Consider the following 22783-nt stretch of genomic DNA (forward strand, 5'->3'; position numbering starts at 1 on the left):
GAAGCGCCAGATGATCATAGCGGCTGAGTCGATTTTGGGGAAGAGGTAAACTGTATACTGTATGTATCGACCGATCGGCAAAGATCGAGCTCATTCTGGTTAACACACCCACCATGTGACTGTCGGTAACTTCATCGAACAGACCTCAGCGGCGGACTCAACAGCATTTCAACGTGGATTCTATATTGCATATGGCATTATATTACTCCTTTAACCAGCGTTAACCCCCGGAGATGTTCTGGTTCACGCAAGGCCTGTGCTTTCTACCAGCGTTTTTGGTCACCTGGTCCTCCAGCACTTTCATTATTTCCTACATTATTGCGATTTACAGACATGATGTCGACGTCATATTTCCATATATAAGGTAAGTTTTATTCACACACGTGGTTTTTTTTTAAAAAGTTATTATTAATCTTCAGTTCAATTGTGAGGTGTTTAAAAAAAGTGCATGTCGATTTATCTTTTGTTTCCAGTGATTTGTTGCATGAGTTTAGTTTCGTTTTCCTCCGTAACCTGGCTGCCACCCAAACTCCAGCTGCACGTACACACAGCTGTTACTTTGTCAAGCTCGAGACCTCTGCTTTTCACTTCTCCCTTTGAAGTTAGACTTTTATTTTTAAGAAGAGACGAGTAAAGTTTAAAATGTCACACACATCCAACCCTAGTCCCAACGAATCACTGGTAGTTATGCTTCACTATCACCAGTGATGGAAGATGTAGGCTATACTCTGATCTTTCACTTACAGTACAGTGGTGCTCATTAGATTATGAACCCATGCTGAAGTTGACTAAAAAGAGGAATAATAAAAAAAAAGAGATTGGCATGTGGTATTTTCTTTTCTCTATAAAATCATCTCTCAATGCAAATCAAACCAGCTATTTGGCTAACTAAAATAATATCTCTAGGCACAGTATGGTGAAGGGTATGTGATGATGGGGGGGAGGGGGGGGGGGGGTATTTTAATTCCAAAGGCCAGGGGAACTTTATCAGGATGCATAGTATCTTGATCCATTAAATAACTGGCCTTTAAAAATCTAAATCTGCCTGCCTCTATGGGAATTTAACATAAGGGAATGTATACTAATACCCCTTGTCTTTTAAGGAAGACCATTTATTTATTTATGATACATTACATGATTGATTACATAACTGGCACCCTTAAAGTTTGTATTTTTCATATTTTTTTTTTTTTAAATTAAGGCATCAAGAGTAATTTCCAAAAGATGATATTTTTTTTATTACTCTTTTAGTCAACTTTAGCATGGGTTCATAAACTTATGAGCAACACTGGTAGTAATACAAGGCCACAGTACAGAAATACTGCGTTACAAGTAAAAGTCCCATATTCAATATTTCTTCTCATACTAGAACAATATATATATATATATTATAGGGGTGGGTGGGTTTGGGGGGAATCAATACAGCATAGCATTGCAATACAATTGAAGTGAGATGAGCAAATATAGAGATGTATCTTTTTAGATTAAACAGATGTTGACAGAAGTTCCTTTTGATGACATAATTTGAAATTGTGCAAAATTTGAAGTTGGAGGGGGGGGGGGGTAATAAATGGCAATATATCGCAGAATGTTGCACTATGGCGATAATACCGTAACCTGACATAAGTATGGTGATGATATCGTATTGTGAGGCCTCTGGTGACTCCGAGCCTAATATATTACATTATATATTACATTAGTGGAATAAAACTTCCCTTTAATGTTACATCTGGTAAAGGTGGATCTCATGTTGTACTATACTGCCAGTGGAGCTTTCACCAAGGGATCAATGCAACTTTATCTTAACCCACTATATAATACACTATTATGGTATTTGTTGGTATTTTGTTTCATTAATCTAAATCTACACAGTAACTTTATATAAAGGTTACTGTATATATAAAAAGGTAACAAATTGGAGTAAAAAGTGGAGTAAAAAGTACAATATTTGCCTCTGAGATGTAATGGAGGTGAAGTATAAAGTAGCAGAAAATGTAAATATGTAGTAGGCTCAAGTACCTTACTTGAGTTAAGTACCAACTTGAGTAAATCTACTTCTTTGTACCACTGACCATCAACACACATCTGTAATGTGAGGACATAAATGCAGCTCTCCCTTTTCCCTTTTCAGTGACACAGGTGCAAACCCCCCCGAGAGCTGTATCTTTGGCCTGATGACATTCATTTCTGCATGCGCAGGTATTTTCACTCCCATCAGTGTGCCATGTCACCTCTGACTCTTTTAGGCAACTTTGGGCTTTCCAAAGGGAGGAACCAAAATTTTAAAAAGAAGTTAGTCCCATTTCCCCTTTTTTTGCGAAAATGAAAGCAGAATGTTTTCGGTGAAATGAAAGTGGATTTTTCTTTAAAAAAAATAGTCATAAGCGCACAAGACTTTGTAGTAAATGCATGTTCAAACCTTCACACAGGAATGGCGACCATATATGCCATGTACAAGTTGGTGGAGAAGATGAGTGCGGACACACGGGTGGTGAGCCCATGTCTTAATAAAACCGCTCTTTGGTTTGGGATGTTCTCCTGTTTGGGCATGTGTGTTGTTGCAACGTTCCAGGTATGTCTTTAACACGTGGTGCAAAATTTTGATCACATGAAATAAAATGCGTCATGTTTAATGGCGTATTTTTCTACTTTCTGATTGCAGGAAACAACAGTAACAGTAGTGCATGATATAGGAGCTCTGGTGTTCTTTCTCTCTGGCATCGCGTACATAACCCTCCAGTCCGTCATATCGTATTATGTCTATCCATTCGGGTCCTCCCTGGGTGTGTGTCGAGCACGTTCGGGTATCGCCACCCTGGCTATTTTGGCATTTTTCCCCAGTATCCTTTCACAGAAGTCTAATCTGTTAAAATACAGAAACATGAACGTCAATATGTTTGGTTTCCTGCTGTTTACCAGCATGACATGCATTTAACCAGGAACTTGGCTTTATGATTGCACCATTATTCTCTTGCCCTCAGAGGCATTACCGCTACATGCACAAGGGACAGCCATTGATAAATACCATTTTCCTTCATGGATAATTCAGCTGTCATCTGCGCGTACTTTGTGAAACAAACCACATTGCACAGAGACACAGGAGACAAGGTGGGCTGTCGTTTGTCACCATTTTGCTAATTGATTAATCATTAGTCTTTTTGAATTGTAGCGCATCGTTTGACATCAACGCTAACAGGATGAACGTGTCGTGATTGTCCCTCTTTCAGGACTATCCCTTCCACGTAGCCAGCGCCGTGTGCGAGTGGACCGTTGCCTTCAGCTTCATCTGCTTCTTCCTCACTTACATCGAAGATTTCAAAGTGAGTATCATCACACCGTCAAACATAAAACTCTTTCTTTTAGTTTCCTGCCGCAAATAGGTTCTTATTTCTCTCCTTTTTTTTTTTTTTTATTTCCTACAGCTGTTTACCTTACGGGTGACAACTGAATATGATGAGTAGCCTTGATGAGTCTGCAACTGCCAACGAAACCCTATAAGTATTTGAAAATTTTATAATGTGCTGCATTTGTTTTTTGTAGAGCTTTTATGCACAAATTTTGTACATTTGCCATTCACACTGCAAAGCTTTTTTTATACGATTTTGTGTTTTGTATCACTTGACTGAATTTATTGGTAGATTACAGTAATGTTTATACGTCTTAAATAACTGGCTGTTGTGAAGTTATACAAGAAAAAGCTGATCACGGACTATATCTTTGTACTTTTTATGCAAACTCGAATCATTTTTATAAGTGTACGTTTTGCATCCGGTGTTCACACTTTGCACTTGACTGTTTCCACACCAGCATGACACATCCTGTCAGACCTCTGACCAGCAATAAGAGAAGTTCATCACACAGTGAACACATGACAGCTACACATGGTTAAATGGGAATACCAATCTTACTAACACGTCAGTGTGTGGTCACACAGCGGCTGATGTTGAATGAGGAAACTACACGGACTCTGACACTGTATGGAAGTAAACAGAAACCTGAAATTTAACTTTAAGGGAGTTTTTATTCAAATGCTGCCAGTTCCTTAAACAAAGTTGTATTCCATGTTTTAGCAGTTTTCTCTACAAATTAGGTAGAAACAGCTCTTTCTATTGATGCTCTGATTCAGAGTCACTATGTGGTGCTCATGTACTAAAGGGTTAATGCTGGGTCTACAGTGCAGCTTTGGAGTAGGTTGTGCATAGGTCTACAGCCTGTACACAGATAATCCAATGGGAATTAAGTTACTTATTAGTTAGTAACTGCCAAATTAAATTGCTGTGATAAAGTAAACAAGGCATTGAAGCTTATTCAAATTAAAGACAAGTTTTCAGTGTGCCTCAGAGCAGCAAACAGTTTGAAGCAGTTCAACCAATATTGACTTTTCCTTCTTAAATGGTTTAATTTGTAGAATTTTCAGGAGCCTGAAGATGCAAAGGTTTCCAGCATTTCACATTAAAAAACAACTATTTTCTCAATTTTTATGAAATTTGGAGGTGGCTTGGGCAAAGGAAGAACAGAAGGAAGGAAGTGCCCTTCTAGGTTTTTATTCAACAAGTAACATCAATGAGTACAAATACCAAGGGCAGAAGAGTAGAGGCTCTTACGCCCTCTGAGACAAATTTGTGGTTTTGTGATTAATAAATAAAATGGACTTGACACATGGGGAAAGTGAGTAAATACTCTGACATACTGTCAGGCTGCTTCAGATGTTTAGAACTACCTTTAATGTGTTCCTGTAACACGCTGAGAAGGCTTGCGACAAGAAAGACGTGAAAATGTTTGCATCATAGTGTTGGCTCTTGCTATTTGCCAATTTAAAGATCACATTTTTATATCAGCTGATAGATTTCACCAGCCAGTAGACCAGTGGAGCATTCCTTTGTAGATCTTTGTCTATAAGTGGTGATTAGTAGACGGGACTGACATCCAGTATTCCAAAGAGAAAGTCCTTGGCTGTAATAGTGATCACATGAACACAGATTATTGACCCGTCCACTACAGATACTGTATTTACAAGTATGTATACAAATATGTATTGTGTGTCCTGATTGCTGAGCTGAAAAATAAAAGGTACTTTTTATTGAAGCAAACCGTGTGAGTTTATTACAGATCCAAAACTTTTTGCTTTTGAACACAAAGTGCTTTCCAGATTCCTCCACAGATTTTTCACAGTCATAGTGTAACATTCGGACATAGAAATCTTATGAATACTGATTTTTTTACAAAAGCATTCTCGACTTTCATATTTTACATTTTTAGGCATGTAATTACAAGTCATGATCATTGTCATGATAAGTTGATACAACCAACATAGCAACACAAACCCCCCGCAGTTTACATGTTCTGACAAGTGGTGTTTATCACAGATTTCCCTCTTAGTGCAAGTTTGTTATTCTTCATTCAAGCTTCATAATACGTTTGCAAAAAAACATCCAAACCATATTTTCCCCCGGGCGCGTCTGCGTACCATCGCTGACATTCAAGTCAATACTCAATATTCCACCAGCCGCATCACGGTGTGTCTCAGAAGTCTTCCGTTTGGACAGCAGGACAGGAAGTGAAACAGCGAGACTATCCAGTCAATGTACCAAAAGACCCCCCCCACCCCCAATATCGTCTATGTTTTACAGATTTGTTTTCTTTATAAGGAGAACACCAGAAAGGAGAAGGCATGGAGTTTAACCGCAGGAGTGCTTGGAGTGGAAGGTGGAAACTAGCTTAATAAGCACACGATTGACCTGTAAAGGACTTGTAGAGACAATAAAAGGCTAAACCTTTCTTGAAGGTATCTACATAAGATTGACATAACGCTGTCATGAACGTGTCATAAAACATAAACAAGTCATAAGCGTTTATGACATACCGCTTCTTTCAGTAAGTGTCAATCGGTGTTGTCATGCCAAGTTAGGGTTTTGGTTCATGTGTCATGACTGTGTCATGTCACTCTTATGTAGATACCTTCAAGTGTTACCCAATAAAATCGGCGAATTGGGCAGCAAGGCGCTCCGCTTCTGAGACGCTCCCGGTGTGGTATGGCGAAGGACGGAACAAAACCGCAGCGCCGTGAGAATCAGAGTTATAACATGTTTATGCTTTAATATCATTGTGTGTAAATTGATGCCCAAAAGTTGAAAACAATCCATCTTATGATACAATAAAGTGTGCAAAAAGCAAAAGCGGCCTTACACAGAATGTACTGTAGTTTTTGTTCCTCAAAACATGGCCACCTGTAACTATTGGTGATCACTGTGAAAAAGACAATTTCCACCTTCCCTGTTGTGGTTGACAAACGTTAAACAATGGAACACTTTGATGCTCAACTGCAACTTGTTGGAACAATTTTATCATAACGATGGAATTTTAGGATTTAAAAAAATGTCATGCTAAAAGACCCGTGATTTTCCTTCCTATTAAACTGGTATTATGATATACAATAGATCGACACAAAGATCATGGTGATATTTTTTTTCCCCTGGTCTTAACACACAGAATTACAATGCATATGCCAAACATTCAAAAAGTATCCACATTTTTGAATAACTTTCAACGGATGAGTGCATCTCTATAAAAGGCATTAGACTGAGATAGTAGTGTGACAACCAAAGAGAAGAGCAATTACGTTCCACACTTTTTTGTACAAACCTCCCCCCCCAACTTGCTACTTCCATGTTCTGAATTCTCATAACTAACATTATCAACAGGGATAATTATTCCCTCTTTTTGAATTAGTCAAAAATGCAAAATGTATCAAAACTGAGGAGGTCACTGACCAATTGTAAGCAAAACTGTTTCAACGCTGTTCCACTGAAATTACAATCGCTCTACTTGGAGTTTCCTGTTTCAGGCACTTACATTTCGACCTTCTGACTGGCACTCACTTACAGGAACACTGCCACCTACGTCTCCTCCGTACAGGCCTACAGAAGCTCAGAGTAGCGATGGATGGCCTTTACAGGAACCTTTGTGGGTGATGGGGACGGATGTCAGTCACTGAAAGATGATTCGCTGTCAGAGCTGGTGACAGCGGCATCGTGCTCCTCAGTGCTCCTCACTCCTCTGTCAGGCACGGGGGCATCTGGTGTGCTGTCATCAGCAGTGAAGGAAATGGTATTGGTCAGTTTCACAAAAAGGAAGACTGATATATGATCGTCACCAGAAACCGTAAAGCACTCACTCAAGCAAGTTAGGATCCAAACCCTCCAGGACCATTTTATTCTTTATAGCCATAACTGGAACTCCCTGTGACAGATAAAACATGCATTGAGATACAGAAAATTAAAGATTTTTTTTTCTTCTTTTTTTTTTAAATCCCTATAATCCATGGGCAGGTGTTATTGATGATTTACCACTTGAACCATTTTCAGGTATCGGGCATAACGTGGGTCCTTGGCCACTGTCATGACATCCTCTGCAGCTGCTTCAGCTTTTGGTGTCGTTGCAGGCTCTGGTGCAGCCTGAGTGGGCTGCAACATTGAAATATAGAAATTAGTAAAAACAGCATGAAATAGTAAGTGGTTTAGGCGACACAGGATATCAAATGTGGTATCTTATTTAGAATTTCAAGTAGATGGTACTTTTTGGTAGGTTTTAGACTTGCAGAGTTTGTGGCTTGTGTAATGTTTATGTGATAGTGTGGCAGTTTGAGAAATGTGTTTACTTGCGGAGAGCTGGTGTCTGTACGCTAAATAGGAAGCCACATCCTGCAGCTGGTTATCTTAGCTTATCATAAGGAATGTAAACAACTAGGCTGGCTCACTCATTCCAAAACTCCAAGATAACTTACTTACCAGCACCTCTAAAGCTCACTAATTAACACACTGTATCTGATTTGTTTATATGTGCATAAACAAAAGTCTGAAGTTGTGGTTTTACGGGGAGTTGTGTGGTTGAGCTGCATGCGTCTGGGCATGGTAACAGCCATCAGTCCTACAGCAAACCAGATATAACGGGGTAATTAGAGCGCTTTAGGAGGTGTTGGTAGTAGGGCTGGGCAATATAATGTTATATTGATATTGCAATATGAGACAAGATATCGTCTTAGATTTTGGATATCGTAATATATTAAGTGTTGTCTTTACCTGGTTTTACAGGCTGCATTACAGTAAAGTGATGTCATTTTCTGAACTTACCAGACTGTTGTAGCTTTTCTATTATTTACCTTTACCCACTAAGTCATTAAATCATTTCTGATGATTATTTATCAAAACATTCTCATTGTGTAAGTAACATTTTGTTAAAGCACCAATAGTCTACAATATCAACATAGAGGTATTTGGTAAGGAATATCGTGATATTTGATTTTCTCCATATCGCCCAGCCCTAGTTAATAGGTGGATTCTCCTCATTTTCAGGGGAATGTTCAATCTCAAAACGGTGTGCACCGTTTTGCTACGGTTTCGAAGCGGTACCCAACCCTACACAGGTGATAGCCAACCAGCTGAGACGTGTCTGTAAACTCATGGTAATAAAAAGGCAGCGTGCTTGCACACACAACTGGGTGTTCAAAGCACCCGTTTCAGTTTTTAACGTGTAGCTACGATTTTGTCTGGGCTAAAGGTCTTAATGCAAGGCTAAGCTTACAATTTCCCTGCCTTTAGCTTTATAATTAACGCACAGACATGAGGGTGGTATCAATCGTATATTTCATAACACCCCAATTTCAAACTGTTCCCTTACGCACAACAAATAATGTCCAAGTAAATCATCTTTGACTTTGGCTGTTCTGTGGTGCAGTGTGGCTGAAAAAAATCCCATATATTTGTTTGTGTCATGTAGGGCTGGGACGGTATGGATTTCTTCTACCTACTACTACTACTACTGAAGACACTCTGCTAGCTATTAGGCTGATGTGCAATAGTAAACACTGCAGCGTTAACGGCAATGTGTCTACCTCAGCTGAGAACGGAGAAATGTCTTTGCCTTCCCAACCGTGTATGTTATGTATCATGGAGCACTGCCCTCCCCAACTCGCGAAAGGTTGAATTTGCTACGTCTTAGACCCGCGGTAAACGTCACATGGCCGCGGTATTGCGGTAACCGTCCCAGCCCTAGTGTCATGTCAGTGTATTGACCTGTGGGGGGGGCAGGGTCCCTGCTGGTGGACCACCTGTTTGGTTCTGACTGGCAGTAGTGGGTCCATTGGCCTGAGCAGGTTGCCGCTGACCGAGTCCCTCTATCGTGACGCCCTCCAGCCCGGGAATGGAGGACAGCTGCTCAGATCATAACAACATTTGATATATGGTCAGTGCATGGGCATGGCATGCAGTGGAGGAAGGAGTATTCAGATCCTTTACTTAAGAAAAAGTCATAATACCACACTGTAGAATACTAGTAAAAGTCCTGCATTGAGAGAGAGACAGAGGTTTACTACTTGATGCAGCGGGCGCAGGTTCAACTCCACCCTGTGGCCCTTTTCTGAATCATCATTCCCCCTCTCTCTCCCCTTTCATGTCTTTAGCTGTCATGCCCAAAAACTAATGTTAAAAAAATGAAAATGAGACTCAGTTAAAAGTATGTAGTATGTCATCAGGACAATGTACTTAAAGTATTCAAATTAAAAGTACTCAATGCAGAAAATTCATCACATTTCAGAAACTGGAAACGTTCCAAAGAGTTCTGCGTTTAATCGGCTAATCATTTCAGTTGTATTTGTAGGCCTATACAGTATATATTGTTGTGTAGTTAGATTTATAATAAAACATCATATTTTATAAGCTACATGTGTTTTGTATAGTAACTAAAGATGTCAGATTGATTTAGTGGGAGTAAAAAGTACAATTTTTCCTTCTGAACTGTAGTGGAGTAGAAGTAGAAAGTGTCATGAAAAGAACAGACTCAAGTAAAGTAAATGTACCTCAAAATTGTACTTAAGTACACTACTTTAGTAAATGTACTTAGTTACATTCCACCACTGAGGGCACGTATACAGAGTGTAATAAACTACAGACTGGGGTGGCTTAAGAACTCACCTTTGCTTCCAGAATGCACAGGGTTGTTTCAATCTGCTGTATGCGAAGAGATATGTTTGCGAGTTTCTGTAGGAAAGAAGTTAGACAGTTCAGGATATCATCTAAGTAAGTCTAAGGACAACAGAATCAAGTTAAAAGATCAAATTATAAGTGTGCAAGACAATGTACAAACCTCTTCACACACTGTGGAGAAACGGTTCAGGAACCGGACCGTGTGCACAACAAACTGATTGAGATAGGCAACGACTCTTCTCTGTTGAATAGCAGGGACCTGAAGGAAACCCAGACAGATTGAGTTATTTTAGGAAGGAACTCAGCATGTGATGTACATAGTAGAAGTGTAACAATTGAATAGCCTTTGGTGACTGCAAAATATTTCAACCACAGCTGAGCCACCTTGTACAATGGCTAAATCCTTATGTAAATCACTTCACATTGTTATCCTTCACCCTACTATTATTTGTTCCAAGCTATAATTGCTTGTAATTTAGCTAGCTAGATGTGAAAGGCAGTTTTCTTTGGAATATTACAATGTTTGCTAATTATAATGAAACTCTCGGCTTGTTTCCATTACACCTTAATAGTATTTGGTAAACTAACGTCACTGTTACTATGTGACTTGTTAAACAGAGTGACAACTGTCTCTGAGCCTTGTTTTGGCCTGTTTTCGCTAGCTAACGTTTACGCTAGCTAATACAACGTTATAGCTAGATAACAGTTACCAAAGTTACCTTGGTAAGATCGACGCCAGAACCCACAATAGGCAGCCCGTCCTCGTCCATGTTGAGTTTTTAAACTTCCTGCAGATTATAGAGCAGTTTCAGTACTAATGGTAAGTACTTTCACTGCAGAATGCCAGGAAAACGGTGCATAAACCTTGCAGTGAAACGTTTCATGTGACTAAGGACTGTGTGCTCGTGTCTTGACGTCACGACGTTAGCCAATGGGAATGTTTGATTTGAGCTTTTATTCTGATGTCTTCTTTCTGTGGAAAACAACGACATCCGGTTATGTCTTGTGGATAGATTTGCCCAAAGATCCACTATAGCTACCCTATTCTGATGATTAGATTACACAACATTTCATTCTGTTTTAAAATAACGTTTAACTCAACAGTGTGGTACTTGCATAAAAGACATTTATTAGTGTTATTTTCCGGAGATTTTCTTTAAATGAATTAAATATCTAGTCACTATCTTAAAAAATATGTGTTTAAACTTAGATCAAACTTGTGTTTTGGGGTTGTTATTAAAGTCAGTGCTACTTTGGGAGGATCCAGAATTTGCCCCTTTACAAATATGTTGTTTTGTGTCTTTGACCAGCAGTACTGATTAGGAAAACTTCTAGATAATAATTACAATAGTCTTTAAATATATATAAGGTTTTGAAGACTAGACTATTGCCTACCATGCCTTCTCAGAGCTTTCAACTGTGCTTTGTGACCCTTGAGTTGGGGTTGTTTTGTCAAAACTTTAAAGGTTTGTTTAAAAAACAATAGGAATGGAAATTTCACGAATATTCTATCTGGGAAAAGTGTATTCGTGTAAAATGCAGTCAAAGCGTGTAGTTAAAGTGCATGTATTATTTTTCAACTTTAAGTTAGGAGACAAAATTGGATTGAGCAGTCACAGCGGAGACCTTTATTTTGGAAAGAGAGGAAACGCTAGAGAAGCGTTGAGGAAACGGGTGCTTGCGTACTAACAGCGCATGTTAGCCTAAAAAAAAAAAATCTAACAACATTATTTTACATTTATTTCGCAACGCTACAGGAAGCATATAACTCTAATGGAGGTTATCGGGTCAATAGAGAAAATAAACGGTGCGTATATTCATAAATTGCTCAGGCTGTAATTTAAAGCAGGCTAGTAAGGCAGTTAGCGGGACCCGTCTATCAATAGGAATCATAACAGTGAGACGCTATCAGACTGGCGCTGTCGCAGTAGAAATTAAACTTGTTATTGTCCGATTCTAAATAATAATGTCATGTAATACAGTTAATTGCTCCGAGACCTAAAGCACAGCTGTAGATACCAGGTTGCAAGTCTTAAAACTCACATTAAATAGGATTGTCCAGATATTATACTGGTTCACAGGCTAATGACAGGTTCTGTTGGGGGTAGTTTACACGTAAAATGTAGATGTATCAGTAATTTTGCCAACCTGTGATATTTCCATTGTGAAAGAGCTACTTTAAAAAAGAAGGTTTCTCATAATAGTTTAAGTTAAAGATGATGTTAGTTTGCAAGTGCTCTCTTTCTTTAAAAGCTCGTTGATGCCCTCAACAGACCATCTTTCAGAATCAGAATCAGAATCAGAATCAGAAATACTTTATTGATCCCCGAAGGGAAGCTCTGTGTTGTAGTTGCACACAATATTATAAAATAGTGTAGAATACAAGAAATAAAGAAATATAAGGAATTGGTACGTACGGTATTTACATAAGGAATGTTATTATACATTATTTACATAATTCACACTAATTAAGATTTGGAATGGTGAAAAGTTAAATAATAATAATAATAATAATATTGTGGTATTTGAGAGCACACATGTCGGCCAGTGTTATTGCACAAACAGATAATACAGATAATTTGCCAGTTTCAACCTCCTAAGTGTGTGTGTGTGTGTGTGTGTGTGTGTGTGTGGTGTGGTGTGTGTGTGTGTGTGTGTGTGTGTGTGTGTGTGTGGTGTGTGGGTGTGTGTGTGTGTCAGACACTTAGAGGAGGAGTTAAAAGTTTGTGGCCACAGGCAGGAATGACTTCCTGTGGCGCTCTGTAGTGCATTTTGGGAGAATGAGTCTGTACATGAAATGCCTGTGATGAGCAACAAGCCTGGAGTGGGTGCAAGACATTGTCCAAGATGGCATGTAGTTTGGACAGCATCCTCCTATCTGACACCCCGACAGAGAGTCCAGATCACCCCACGACGTCACTGGCCTTGCGAATCAGTTTGTTGAGTCTGTTGGCGTCCGCTACATCAGCCTGCTGCCCCAGCATGCAACAGCAAAGAGGTAGCAACTGGCCACCACAGACTCAAAACATCTTCAGCATTGTCCTGCAGATGTTGAAGGACCTCAGCCTCCTCAGAAATAGAGACGGCTTTGGCCCTTCCTGTAGAGGGCTTGAGTGTTCTTGGCCAGTCCAGTTATTGTCCAAGTGCACTCCCAGGTATTGTAGTCCTCCACGATGTCCACACTGACCCCCTGGATGGAACAGGGCTCACTGCTGCCTTGGCTCTCCTTAGCACCACCAGCTCCTTGGTCTTTGTCACATTGAGCTGTAGATGGTTCTGCTCACTCCATGTGACAAAGTCCCACCACAGCTCTGTACTCAGCCTCGTCCCCCTCGCTGATACATCAACCACAGCAGAGTCATCAGAAAACTTCTGAAGATGGCAGGACTCTGTGTGGTAGTTGAAGTCTGGGTGTAGATGGTGAAGGGAAGGAGAGAGGACAGTCCCTGCGGGGCCCGGTGTTGCTGACACTCTGTCTGATACACAGTGTTGCAGGCGCACATACTGTGGTCTGCCAGTCAGGTAGTCAACAATCCAGGACACGGGGGGGGATCCACCTTCATCGCTGTCAGCTTCTCCCCCAGCAGGGCCGGCCGGATGGTGTTGAAAGCACTGGAGAAGTCAAAAATGAACTCACCGTGCTTGCCGGCCTGTCCAGGTGGGCGTAGATGCGGTTGAGCAGGAAGATGATGGGTCCTCAACTCCCAACCGGGTGGTAGGCGAACTGGAGGGGGTCCAGGAGAGGTCTCACCATGGGCCGCAGCTGTTCCAGAACCAGTCTCTCCAGGGTCTTCATAATGTGGAGGTCAGTGCCACGGGTCTGTAGTCCTTGGCGTCAGGGACGTGGCGTCTTTGGCACAGGAACGAGGCAAGATGTCTTCCACAGCATGGGGACCTTTGGAGACTAAGGCTCAGGTTGAAGACATGGTGAAAGACTCCACATAGCTGAGAGGCACAGGCTTGAGCACCCAGGATGGATACCATCAGGGCCTGCAGCCTTATTAGAGTGGAGTCTGGTCAGCTGTCTTCTCACCTGGTCAGCAGTGAGGCACACAGAGGTCACAGGTGGGTAGGGGGAGGGGGAGTCAGGCTGGAGAGAGGTGAACCGGAGGGCTAGAGGAGGGGGAGGTAGGGCTTCTCCTGGAAGGAGGACAAGGGACAGTGAGGGGGGGAGGGGGAAGTAGTGGGGTTGGAGGTGAGACAGCAGTTGTGTGAATGGGGGGATGGGCAGGAGCAGGAGCATCAAATCTGTTAAAGAACAGATTGAGTTCGTTGGCCACATTTCACATTACACCTTCATGTTCCAGAGCCGAGCCTAGCCCTGACATCTCTTCGCCTCCTGGTGCCCCCACTGCAGCTTCTGTCTGCGGCTATGTGGCAGCTGGCGAAGCAGAAAGATGTGATGAATTATGAGAAGCTTCAGGAGTTTGTGTCCATGGTGACAGAGGCATTCCCTGGACTGATCAACCACAGACAGAGAGCCCAACTCATTCTGGGTCTAAAAGCAAGGGTGAGCAGAAGTTGTTTATTGTAACAATATATGCTAATTTTGCCATAATCATTTTTTTTCTTTCCAGTAACCATTTGTTGATATTTCAGTTGATTCTGGAGCTTTGCAAAGGCTCGGCTCGCGGTTCTGTTGATTCTCAAGTCGTCCAGAGCTATTTGGATAGACTCCCAATAGCCTCTGCAAACACAGATGTAAGTGCAGATAGGGAATACCTTTTTTTGAAAACGAAAAAATGATGAACCATAAATGACTCAAGTCCTTTCTGTGGCAGTACAGGGATGCAGAGGTGAGAACGACAGAGTCCACTTTCATTGCACTTGTTCAGAGCCTGCTGAAAGATCCAGTTGAGAGAGCCTATTTCTACCAGGTCAGACGGATTCAAAATAATTTCTTAGTCTGAGAATACCCTTAATAAAATTCTATAGTAACATTTCATATTTTCTTACAGGAGGTGTTCCCAGTGGAATATGGGCCACAGTTTGATGCTGCTTTGCACGTGTTATTGTGGGAGCTGCTCTCAAAACTGGAAAAGCTGCTTCCAATACCAGACTTAAAACAGGTCAGACTGTCTATCCAGATGTCCCAGGTTGTTGTTCTTCTCCAAAACGTGCACCATTTACCACAACCTGTGATTACAGACTGCGGCCTGGCTCGGCTCTGCTCCTTCTGCGTGGGAGGAATGTGTTCAGTCCTCACCTGAAGACCTGAGCTTAATCTTCCAACACTACAAAAGTTCAGGACTACTGAAAATGCCATGTGAGTAGTGCCGAAATTACTAGTCCATTGACAGTAGGGTTGCACGACATTGACAAAATGTGATATTGCGATTTAGATATTCATTTTGATATTATTACAAATAAAACAGAAACGTTTTCTTACAACACAAGGTTTATTTCAACTGACAGTCATATAATGACGGGTACAACATGAATAAATAACAACCATGTTTAGAGAACAGGACATGTTAAACTGGTTGTACAGTATGAAATATATAAATAAAGAGACCAGGACACACCTTTTCTTTCTCTTCTCCGATTCATTCCGTTTTGTTGTCTCTATCTATTTCTTTACTTACACTGTCACTCTGTCAAAATATGCGCACACGTGGTATGGTCCGTAGAGTTTGTCAGTAAGTGGCCCTGTGCGCTGACGTGTACTAATGTGCAAGTGCTGCGTTAACTGGCCAATGAAGCGATGACCATATAGCGTTTTAAGCCAGTTCTATATCGAACTCAACTAAGCCACACAGCCAACGGACCTGTGTTGCTTAATGGAATAAAAAGAGTCTGAAATTCCCAGATTACAATCTAAAAATAAAGCTCTTATTTTCATGCAATATTTGTATTTATATCAACTGAATCCTTTGCAACCATATTAAATCGAGAGTTTCTTAATCAAAATCTACTCTAAAGATCAGTTGGATAAGTATCTTTTGGGTTTTAGACTTTAGGTCTTAAACAATTTCAACATGTCACCTGGGTTCTAATAATAAATAATGAAACGATTAATTGACAAAAGTAATAAGAAAAATATAAGTAAAATTTGATACAGCTTTTCAGTACAGTTTCCAGTAAGTGCCTTGAAAGTATTTCCACCAGTGACTCTTTTTTTTGAAATTGTTTTTATTTCTATAGGTGGCCCTTCATCCACCGTCGGGAGCTGCATCATGTCTGCTTTATCCATTCCTACCTCGCAAAAAACCAACATCTCTGTCGGACTGGAATCCATCCACAATTATGCTAATGCGCTAAACCCCGTCACTTTTGTTGGAACGGAGCAGTACAGCGTCGTGGCCGTCTACACCGAAGTCGGAGCGTCGGAAGTAGATCGAGAACTGATCGAGTCAGCCGAAGTGCAACTTCAGACTGATTTCTATGAAGAGGAGATAGTTAGCGTCGATAACGCCGGCTGTGAGGAGGCTACCAGCCTGAGGGCAGAAGATACGAGTGAAACTGTGGATGTGGCTAAAGCTCTGGAGACTCTGACAAAAACCTTTGCACTAAGGAAGGAGAGCCTCGGTCAAGATGTCCCGACAGGAAAGAGCAATGATTTGGCCCTTAATGGTGAGCTTGGAAATGGACCCGATGAAGGAAAAACACACAACGGACAAGAAACAAGCGAGCCAACGGATGAGAAACGAGGAAACGTCGAAGAGGTGAAGAAGGATTTCCGACCTGAAGGCGCAGAGAGCAATATGGACCCTTGGGCCGATTCAAAGGGTGATCAGGAATCCTTTTCTGTCCATGAAGACATGACAGATGTCCCCAATGAGGATCCGGTCTCTGAAACTCAACAGTCTCCCAGTTTGGATAATGTGCGCCGATCCACTCGTCTACAAATGAAGACCCCCCCCAGTTGGCAGGAGACGTGTCAAATCCAGATGTCATCCAGAGAAAGTAGTGAAGAACCAAAAATGTACATAAACTCATACTGTAATATCATAACTGCTTCCTCTTTTGACACAGTATTATGAGTCAGTTTTATTTTTTATTTTATTTCTCACTCACATTTTTATTAGCAAGAGATTTGCCACGTTACATAATAACAGTAACAAAAACAGCTTTAGAAATACAGTTATGGTAATATTTCTTGTCGTTCATGCCCTCCTGTTGATGAATTAATTTGTTGTTCTGAAACTTGAATTATGTCAATATTACACATTTTTATGTGGTCTCAAGCTATGTGGCCGTTTCTTTCCATTAGGAATATTACTTTAAAGGAATAAGTTGATAATTTGGGGAAATTAAATAATAAGATGAGCAAACCAATACTTTATCAATATTTTACATACCATTTTCTAAAACACAATTATGAGACAATATATACAAGTATTCCCAAAAAATGTCAAATCCACATTTTAAAGATTCAACATTTTTATTTTCACCAGGAGCAAAGGTGCTGGATCCGTTGCCCCCTCGGTTATAGCCATCAAAGGAATGGACAAAGGTAATAGGTTGGCATGAAAAAAAGAGAAACCTTTTCAAATAAAAACCACATATTTAACACACATTCTTTTTTTTTTATTTGCAGGTGACTTGGATGACATGACCTCCATCATCTTCACCTGCTCCCAGTGTCCCTTCCACAACTCGGACAAGAACAGCCCACCCCACTTCCACATGCAGAGCGTTCGCACCGAAGTGTACAGTCCTCTCTCAGGAGCCAAATTTGCACCGTCTCCTTCCAGCACGGATGAGATCTTTACGTCCATTAAACTGTTCCCCAAAAGAAACATAGAGGAGAGCAACGCAGAACAGTCACAGAGCAGACAGAAGGCCCTCGCATGTGAAACGTGCGGTAAGACGTTCACCCGGTCGTCGGACGTGAGGAGACACCAGCTCACCCACACCGGGGAGAGGCCGTTTCATTGCTCGCAGTGTGACCGGACCTTCCAGCACTCGTGGGATCTGGCCAAACATGAGAGCAAACATCACGGCGTGGCCATTTCTTTCTCCTGCGAGCTGTGCGGGAGCTCCTTCGCTAACCTCCGCGCGCTCACCGTCCACCATAAGAAGTCCCACTCAGAGGAGAGCCAGCTCCCTCAGATCTGCTCCATCTGCAGCCACAGCTTCCCCACTCCCTCCGAGCTGCACGAGCACAGGAAGTCTCACGTCACCGCCAAACGCTACATCTGCCAGCAGTGCGGCGAGGGCTTCGACTCCCTGCTCGCGCGCTCCCAGCACCGGCAGATGCATCAAGTGAAGAGTCAATTTAAGTGTCCACACTGCGAGAAGACGTACACCCGGAGATCTGACGTGAAGAGACATCTATCCACCCACACTGGGGAACGACCTTACCAGTGTAGCCAGTGCAGCAAACGGTTCTCGCTCCGCTTTATGCTCATGAAACACCTCCGGGTTCACACAGGTGAGCGGCCGTTCCAGTGCTCCCACTGCCCCAAGAGGTTCACCCTGGTGTCGGTGCTGGCCAGACACGAGAGGATGCACACCGGGGAGAAACCGTTCCTCTGCTCTCAGTGTGGGAAGGGCTTTTTATCGCAGGGGGAGCTTTCAAAACATCACAGGTCCCATGTGGACGACAGGCCCTACTCCTGCCCTCAGTGTGACAAGCGTTTCAAGAGCAAGAAAACCCAGCAGGAACACATCGTCTCGCACACCGGCGCCCGCCCGTACCCCTGCACCTACTGCGGGAAGGGCTTCACCAAACCGTACGCGCTCACCAGACACAATCTCATCCACACGGGAGAGCGGCCGTTCCCCTGTGGACACTGCGAGAAGTCCTTCCTCACCCTCAGCGAGGCTCAGCTGCACCAGCGCATTCACACGGGGGAGAGGCCGTACCCCTGCAACATCTGCGAGCTCAAGTTCAAGAGCTCGTCAGAGCTGGCGCGACACAAGCGAAGCCATTCGGGTTTGAAGCCGCTGAAGCCGTACTGCGAGCAGTGCATGAAGACGTTCCCGTCCAAGGCCAAGCTGAAGAAACACATGGAGAAACACACAGAAGAGGGAGAAGCCGCACAGTCTGTGGACTCAAGTAATTAAACAAATGATGTAGATGATCTCTGTAGTTGAATATGTGGCATTTTTTAAGATGCTTGAGTTCAGATAGTTTTGATCAGGAGAGAAACACTAGTCCACATCTCTTGACTATAGGACTGGGGCAGTTACCGCATGACTGCAATATCACGTGCCACTAACGCTGCAATAACATCATCAGCGCCATCACTGCATTTTCTTTCTTACTTTTGGCTCGCAACAGTTACAGGGGAATGGATATCATGGGATTTGAAATATAATGAAAATTGTGTATTTATCCTTATCGACTGTCTTCAAGAGTTTATGGAGATAAAACAAAAACTTAAAGCGTGATTCTCGCCAAAATGAAACGTAGGGTCTTTTTTGTGAATGTACCAGAGTCAAACTTTTGCACAATTAGGACGGAAGCGCCACTTTTACGATTTACCGTATTTTTGTTAGTCGGTCAAATGGCAAGGGGCACTACTGTAATAGCATCAAAATCAACATGTTTAAAACACCAAGAAGGCTCGACACAACATGAAACTTTGCTCAAAGCATCCCCAGAGGCTCTACACATGAACCTGAGCATTGAGAACATTGTTTGTGTTCAGTTTACTAAAAAAGGTTTTAACAACTCTAGCTGTTGGTTTTTCCGGTTCGCTGGAGGGGAGATGGAAAGCTCTATAAATGCACGAATAATTTGTTGTTAGTAAAAAAACTATATTGACCTTGTAGTTGAAAAAGGAGCCTCGTATGAGAATGACATTTCCTCCTATGGAGTCCGTTCATTCGCATTTGGAGATCTACGCTTTTTGATAGAGGGAACAACAGCTACAGTCAGTTGTTAAATCCTTTTTTTTAATAAACACAATGTTCTCAATGCTGGAGTTCATGTGTAGAGCCCCTGGTGATACTTAGAGCTAAGTTTTATGTTGTGTCGAGCCTTCTTGGTGTTTAAAAAGTGTGTAATTTTTATAGTAGCGCCCCTAGCACTCCCATTCAAAAGCCATTTGTCCCAAAACAAAAATACAGTAAATCTTAAAAGTGGCGCTTCCGTTCTAAATATGCTTTTAAACAAAGGTTTGACACAGTTACATTCACTAAAAGACCCTAGGTTGCATTTTGGCGAGAGTTACGCTTTAAGTTGCTCGTCACTTCAGCTTTGCACATGAAGATGGACAGTCCGTTGAGCCGAGGCGGACATGGACGCGTTTACTATAGCGTAGCCTAGCAGCTAACGAAGCGTCCTTATGTTTCATAGGTTAATCACGACAAAACAGCACGGTTGAGTTTCAGCCTGCATGCACGTTTTGTATGTCTTAACAGAGCGGCTTATGGTTTATTTATATTATATATTTATATTGGTAGAGAGAGCAGAAAGTCAGCGGACTGCCGAGTCACGCTCTATGGCTGCTAAAGACCGCTGTGCTACGACGCGTCTGCCCTCGGCATTGTCGGCCAACTTTTTTTTTTCTTTCCTTTTTACTTTATTTACTCAATAACGCTTTATGAACTTTCTGTGGAATAGATGAACGCAGAGGAGAGAAAGCAGAGTGGTATGACAGCAAAACACAAAAGATTCAGCTCTAACTTACGCTACTCTCGTAAGGGGGTTGCGGTTAACCTTCACACCGTGGTGATTTGCTGCTTCTTCACCGCGGTAAGAAAGAATCCATACCGTCCCAGCCCTACTTGACTATCCTGACTCTGTTGCATCCTTCAACCTCTGAGTCAACTACTCTGAAAGTTCCAAACATTCTGTCTTTAACTTTTCTTTCTCATCTCCAGTTCTCAAGTTTTCAACAGTTGAAATTATGTTTTGAGTCCTATGCAATTGTTTGTTTGAAATGGGATCCCTATGACAAGCAGAAGGAGCTAAACTATTTGACTTCATAAAGGATTCCATTTACTCAAAGCTGGCTGCACTTTGCTTTCCTTCCAGAAGATGGAGACCTAATCTCACACTAGTTATTTATTAGCTACCATTGAGTTACTTATCACCCTCTCTCCCAGGTAAGGGGGAGAAATCCCAGGGCAGGTCTGAATTTAGCCCCTCTCTCAGCGGGTAAGCCTGCCTCGTGCTCCCACGCTGGCCCTGGGAGATGTGAGCCTAACTCCTCCGCAGTTTTCCACCTGACCCCCCAAGATCCCTGCCCAGTCATGTGGAGGGCAAACCAGCCCCCAGCGCTCACTCACCACTGTTTCTCCCATAGGCTCTTCTCACATAGAATACAACGGAAATATGCTCCGACATAGGGCTGCACGATATGAGGAAAATATCTAATGGCAATGATTTTGACTGATATTGCGATGGCGATATGATTTACAGTATTGGAGAGAATGGTCATTTTTGTATATGATGATTTAGTCAGTTGGATACGACTAGGCCGAGACATTTCTGGAGCACTACAATACTTAATTCAGAATGGTTTGACACAGATATACAAATATATATACAGATTTAATAAATATTATGCCCCCCACCCCTGCGATTTGGATATTGCGTTAGTCCATATTGCGATTTCGATAAAATTCTGATTAATTGTGCAGCCGTACTCTGACATTTCCCATGAGCCTTTAACAGGAAGGTCCCTGTTTTTTTCCATTTTGTACATCACTGGTGGTCAAATAAAGTGCAGTTTGAGGATGTGAACTTACATGAAGGCTTCACAAAAAAAGAGGAACTGTTTCATTTTGATTCAATATGATTTCCCTCGGAAAACATCCCAACGAAGACAATGTATAGGAATGATCATGTTAATCACAGAATCTGTTAGCTTTCATTGTAATATGTATCAATGAAAAGTTTACAATTAAATATTAACAGCTGAAATCTGAACATATGGCTCTCTGATTGATTTGGGATCTTTGAGCTCTAGATTTGAAAACATGTTGGAACCCTGGTTGGGAATCTATAATAAAATAAAACCTCATTGCTCATCTCTCCCTTTATGGATTATCCCTCTCAAGGTAAACAAGGAGAGACACGCCATCTTCTATACTGTCCTCGTGGAGACATTTCCCTTGGCAACCAGCTGAGGTCTTTGCATGCATGGAACAAGTCTTGAAACCCCCAATTACGAGCCCTATTATCACATATAATGTGTGCAGATGTTTAGGGAATTAATTACTCGCATACACAATCACACAATACTACCTGGAGCGGAAGTAACATTTACTCTCATTACTGTAACAGTGGTTTTGTATTTTTTGAGTATTTATATTTAAAAAAAAATAATTCAAGTAGATGCAACCGTTTTTAAAATAGGGTGACCAGACGTCCCACGTTTCCGGGGACAGTCACCGGTATTGGTGACCTGTCTCCGGCTGGATCTGTCTCCAGAAATGTCCCCGGTTTTCACTGTGACGGACAGACCCGATATTGGAGGCTGATAGTCGCACACCCTACACACGCAGGCTCAAGACAGCCAGAGCCAGCGCTGCTCAGAGATGTTTTAGAAAGCTGTAGTTTACGATGCTAAAATGACTGATTATTTACATGGAGTCTGGTGGGTTTAGCGAACGCAATTTCGCGGACTTTTATGTTTAAAAAGGATCTTAATGTTTAACAGAAAGGTCAACCTCCTTAGAAATCCTTTCCATAATGTTGTCAGACACTTGTAATATTAATCTGAGTCTGTCAGCAACAAAACAAGCACTTTTATGAACGTAAATACAAGCTGGACAATTATCCTATAAACTTCCATTGTAGCTTGTTTCTCTGCTGCCGACTGCAGCGATCTCGTGTAATACTTACGGAAGAGGATTAGGGCCACTGGTGAAGTCAGAATTCTGAGATTAAAGTCAGAATTCTG

At 41.8% G+C, this 22783-nt stretch overlaps 3 protein-coding genes across 4 annotated transcripts; 2 read left to right on the forward strand and 1 right to left on the reverse strand.

The window, feature by feature from the left end:
• Window positions 1-13: 13 nt before the first annotated feature.
• On the forward strand, window positions 14-4570 carry dram1 (DNA-damage regulated autophagy modulator 1). The gene is made up of 7 exons (XM_032505555.1): window positions 14-364; window positions 2132-2199; window positions 2430-2572; window positions 2663-2840; window positions 3050-3108; window positions 3228-3320; window positions 3423-4570. Exons 1-7 carry the CDS (start codon window positions 234-236, stop codon window positions 3459-3461), a joined length of 711 nt encoding a protein of 236 aa, XP_032361446.1. The 5' UTR covers window positions 14-233; the 3' UTR covers window positions 3462-4570.
• Window positions 4571-4853: 283 nt separating this feature from the next.
• On the reverse strand, window positions 4854-10925 carry washc3 (WASH complex subunit 3). Its single transcript, XM_032505560.1, has 7 exons — window positions 10700-10925; window positions 10141-10239; window positions 9969-10034; window positions 9072-9209; window positions 7347-7463; window positions 7175-7239; window positions 4854-7083 (listed from the first exon to the last, which is right to left on the reverse strand). The coding sequence occupies exons 1-7, from the start codon at window positions 10748-10750 to the stop codon at window positions 6984-6986; spliced, it is 636 nt and encodes a 211-aa protein (XP_032361451.1). The 5' UTR covers window positions 10751-10925; the 3' UTR covers window positions 4854-6983.
• A 707-nt stretch (window positions 10926-11632) lies between these two features.
• On the forward strand, window positions 11633-21218 carry si:zfos-932h1.3 (zinc finger protein 502). Of its 2 annotated transcripts, XM_032505516.1 has the most exons (9): window positions 11633-11787; window positions 14288-14490; window positions 14580-14681; window positions 14762-14857; window positions 14939-15049; window positions 15129-15246; window positions 16125-16905; window positions 17378-17436; window positions 17521-21218. In XM_032505516.1, the coding sequence occupies exons 1-9, from the start codon at window positions 11754-11756 to the stop codon at window positions 18990-18992; spliced, it is 2976 nt and encodes a 991-aa protein (XP_032361407.1). In that variant the 5' UTR covers window positions 11633-11753; the 3' UTR covers window positions 18993-21218. The 2 variants fall into 2 exon arrangements, with proteins under 2 accessions (XP_032361407.1, XP_032361408.1); XM_032505517.1 differs by lacking the exon at window positions 11633-11787 and having other exon boundaries at window positions 14373-14490; window positions 14767-14857.
• The last annotated feature ends 1565 nt before the right edge of the window (window positions 21219-22783 follow it).

The sequence above is a fragment of the Etheostoma spectabile genome, chromosome 23 (assembly GCF_008692095.1).
Source record: "Etheostoma spectabile isolate EspeVRDwgs_2016 chromosome 23, UIUC_Espe_1.0, whole genome shotgun sequence".
Classification (NCBI taxonomy): Eukaryota; Metazoa; Chordata; class Actinopteri; order Perciformes; family Percidae; genus Etheostoma; species Etheostoma spectabile.

Excerpts from the sequence above, each read along its gene's own strand:
- si:zfos-932h1.3 (XM_032505516.1), top strand. The coding sequence starts at position 11,754 with ATGGAGGTTATCGGGTCAATAGAGAAAATAAACG. Across the intron at positions 11,788-14,287 it reads GTCAATAGAGAAAATAAACG|AGCCGAGCCTAGCCCTGACA; the intron begins GTGCGTATATTC and ends TTCATGTTCCAG. Across the intron at positions 14,858-14,938 it reads AGAGAGCCTATTTCTACCAG|GAGGTGTTCCCAGTGGAATA; the intron begins GTCAGACGGATT and ends ATTTTCTTACAG.
- washc3 (XM_032505560.1), bottom strand. The coding sequence starts at position 10,750 with ATGGACGAGGACGGGCTGCCTATTGTGGGTTCTGGCGTCGATCTTACC. Across the intron at positions 10,240-10,699 it reads CTGGCGTCGATCTTACCAAG|GTCCCTGCTATTCAACAGAG; the intron begins GTAACTTTGGTA and ends GGTTTCCTTCAG. Across the intron at positions 7,464-9,071 it reads GGACCCTGCCCCCCCCACAG|CCCACTCAGGCTGCACCAGA; the intron begins GTCAATACACTG and ends TCAATGTTGCAG.
- dram1 (XM_032505555.1), top strand. The coding sequence starts at position 234 with ATGTTCTGGTTCACGCAAGGCCTGTGCTTTCTACCAGCGTTTTTGGTC. Across the intron at positions 365-2,131 it reads GTCATATTTCCATATATAAG|TGACACAGGTGCAAACCCCC; the intron begins GTAAGTTTTATT and ends TTCCCTTTTCAG. Across the intron at positions 2,841-3,049 it reads TATTTTGGCATTTTTCCCCA|CTGTCATCTGCGCGTACTTT; the intron begins GTATCCTTTCAC and ends TGGATAATTCAG.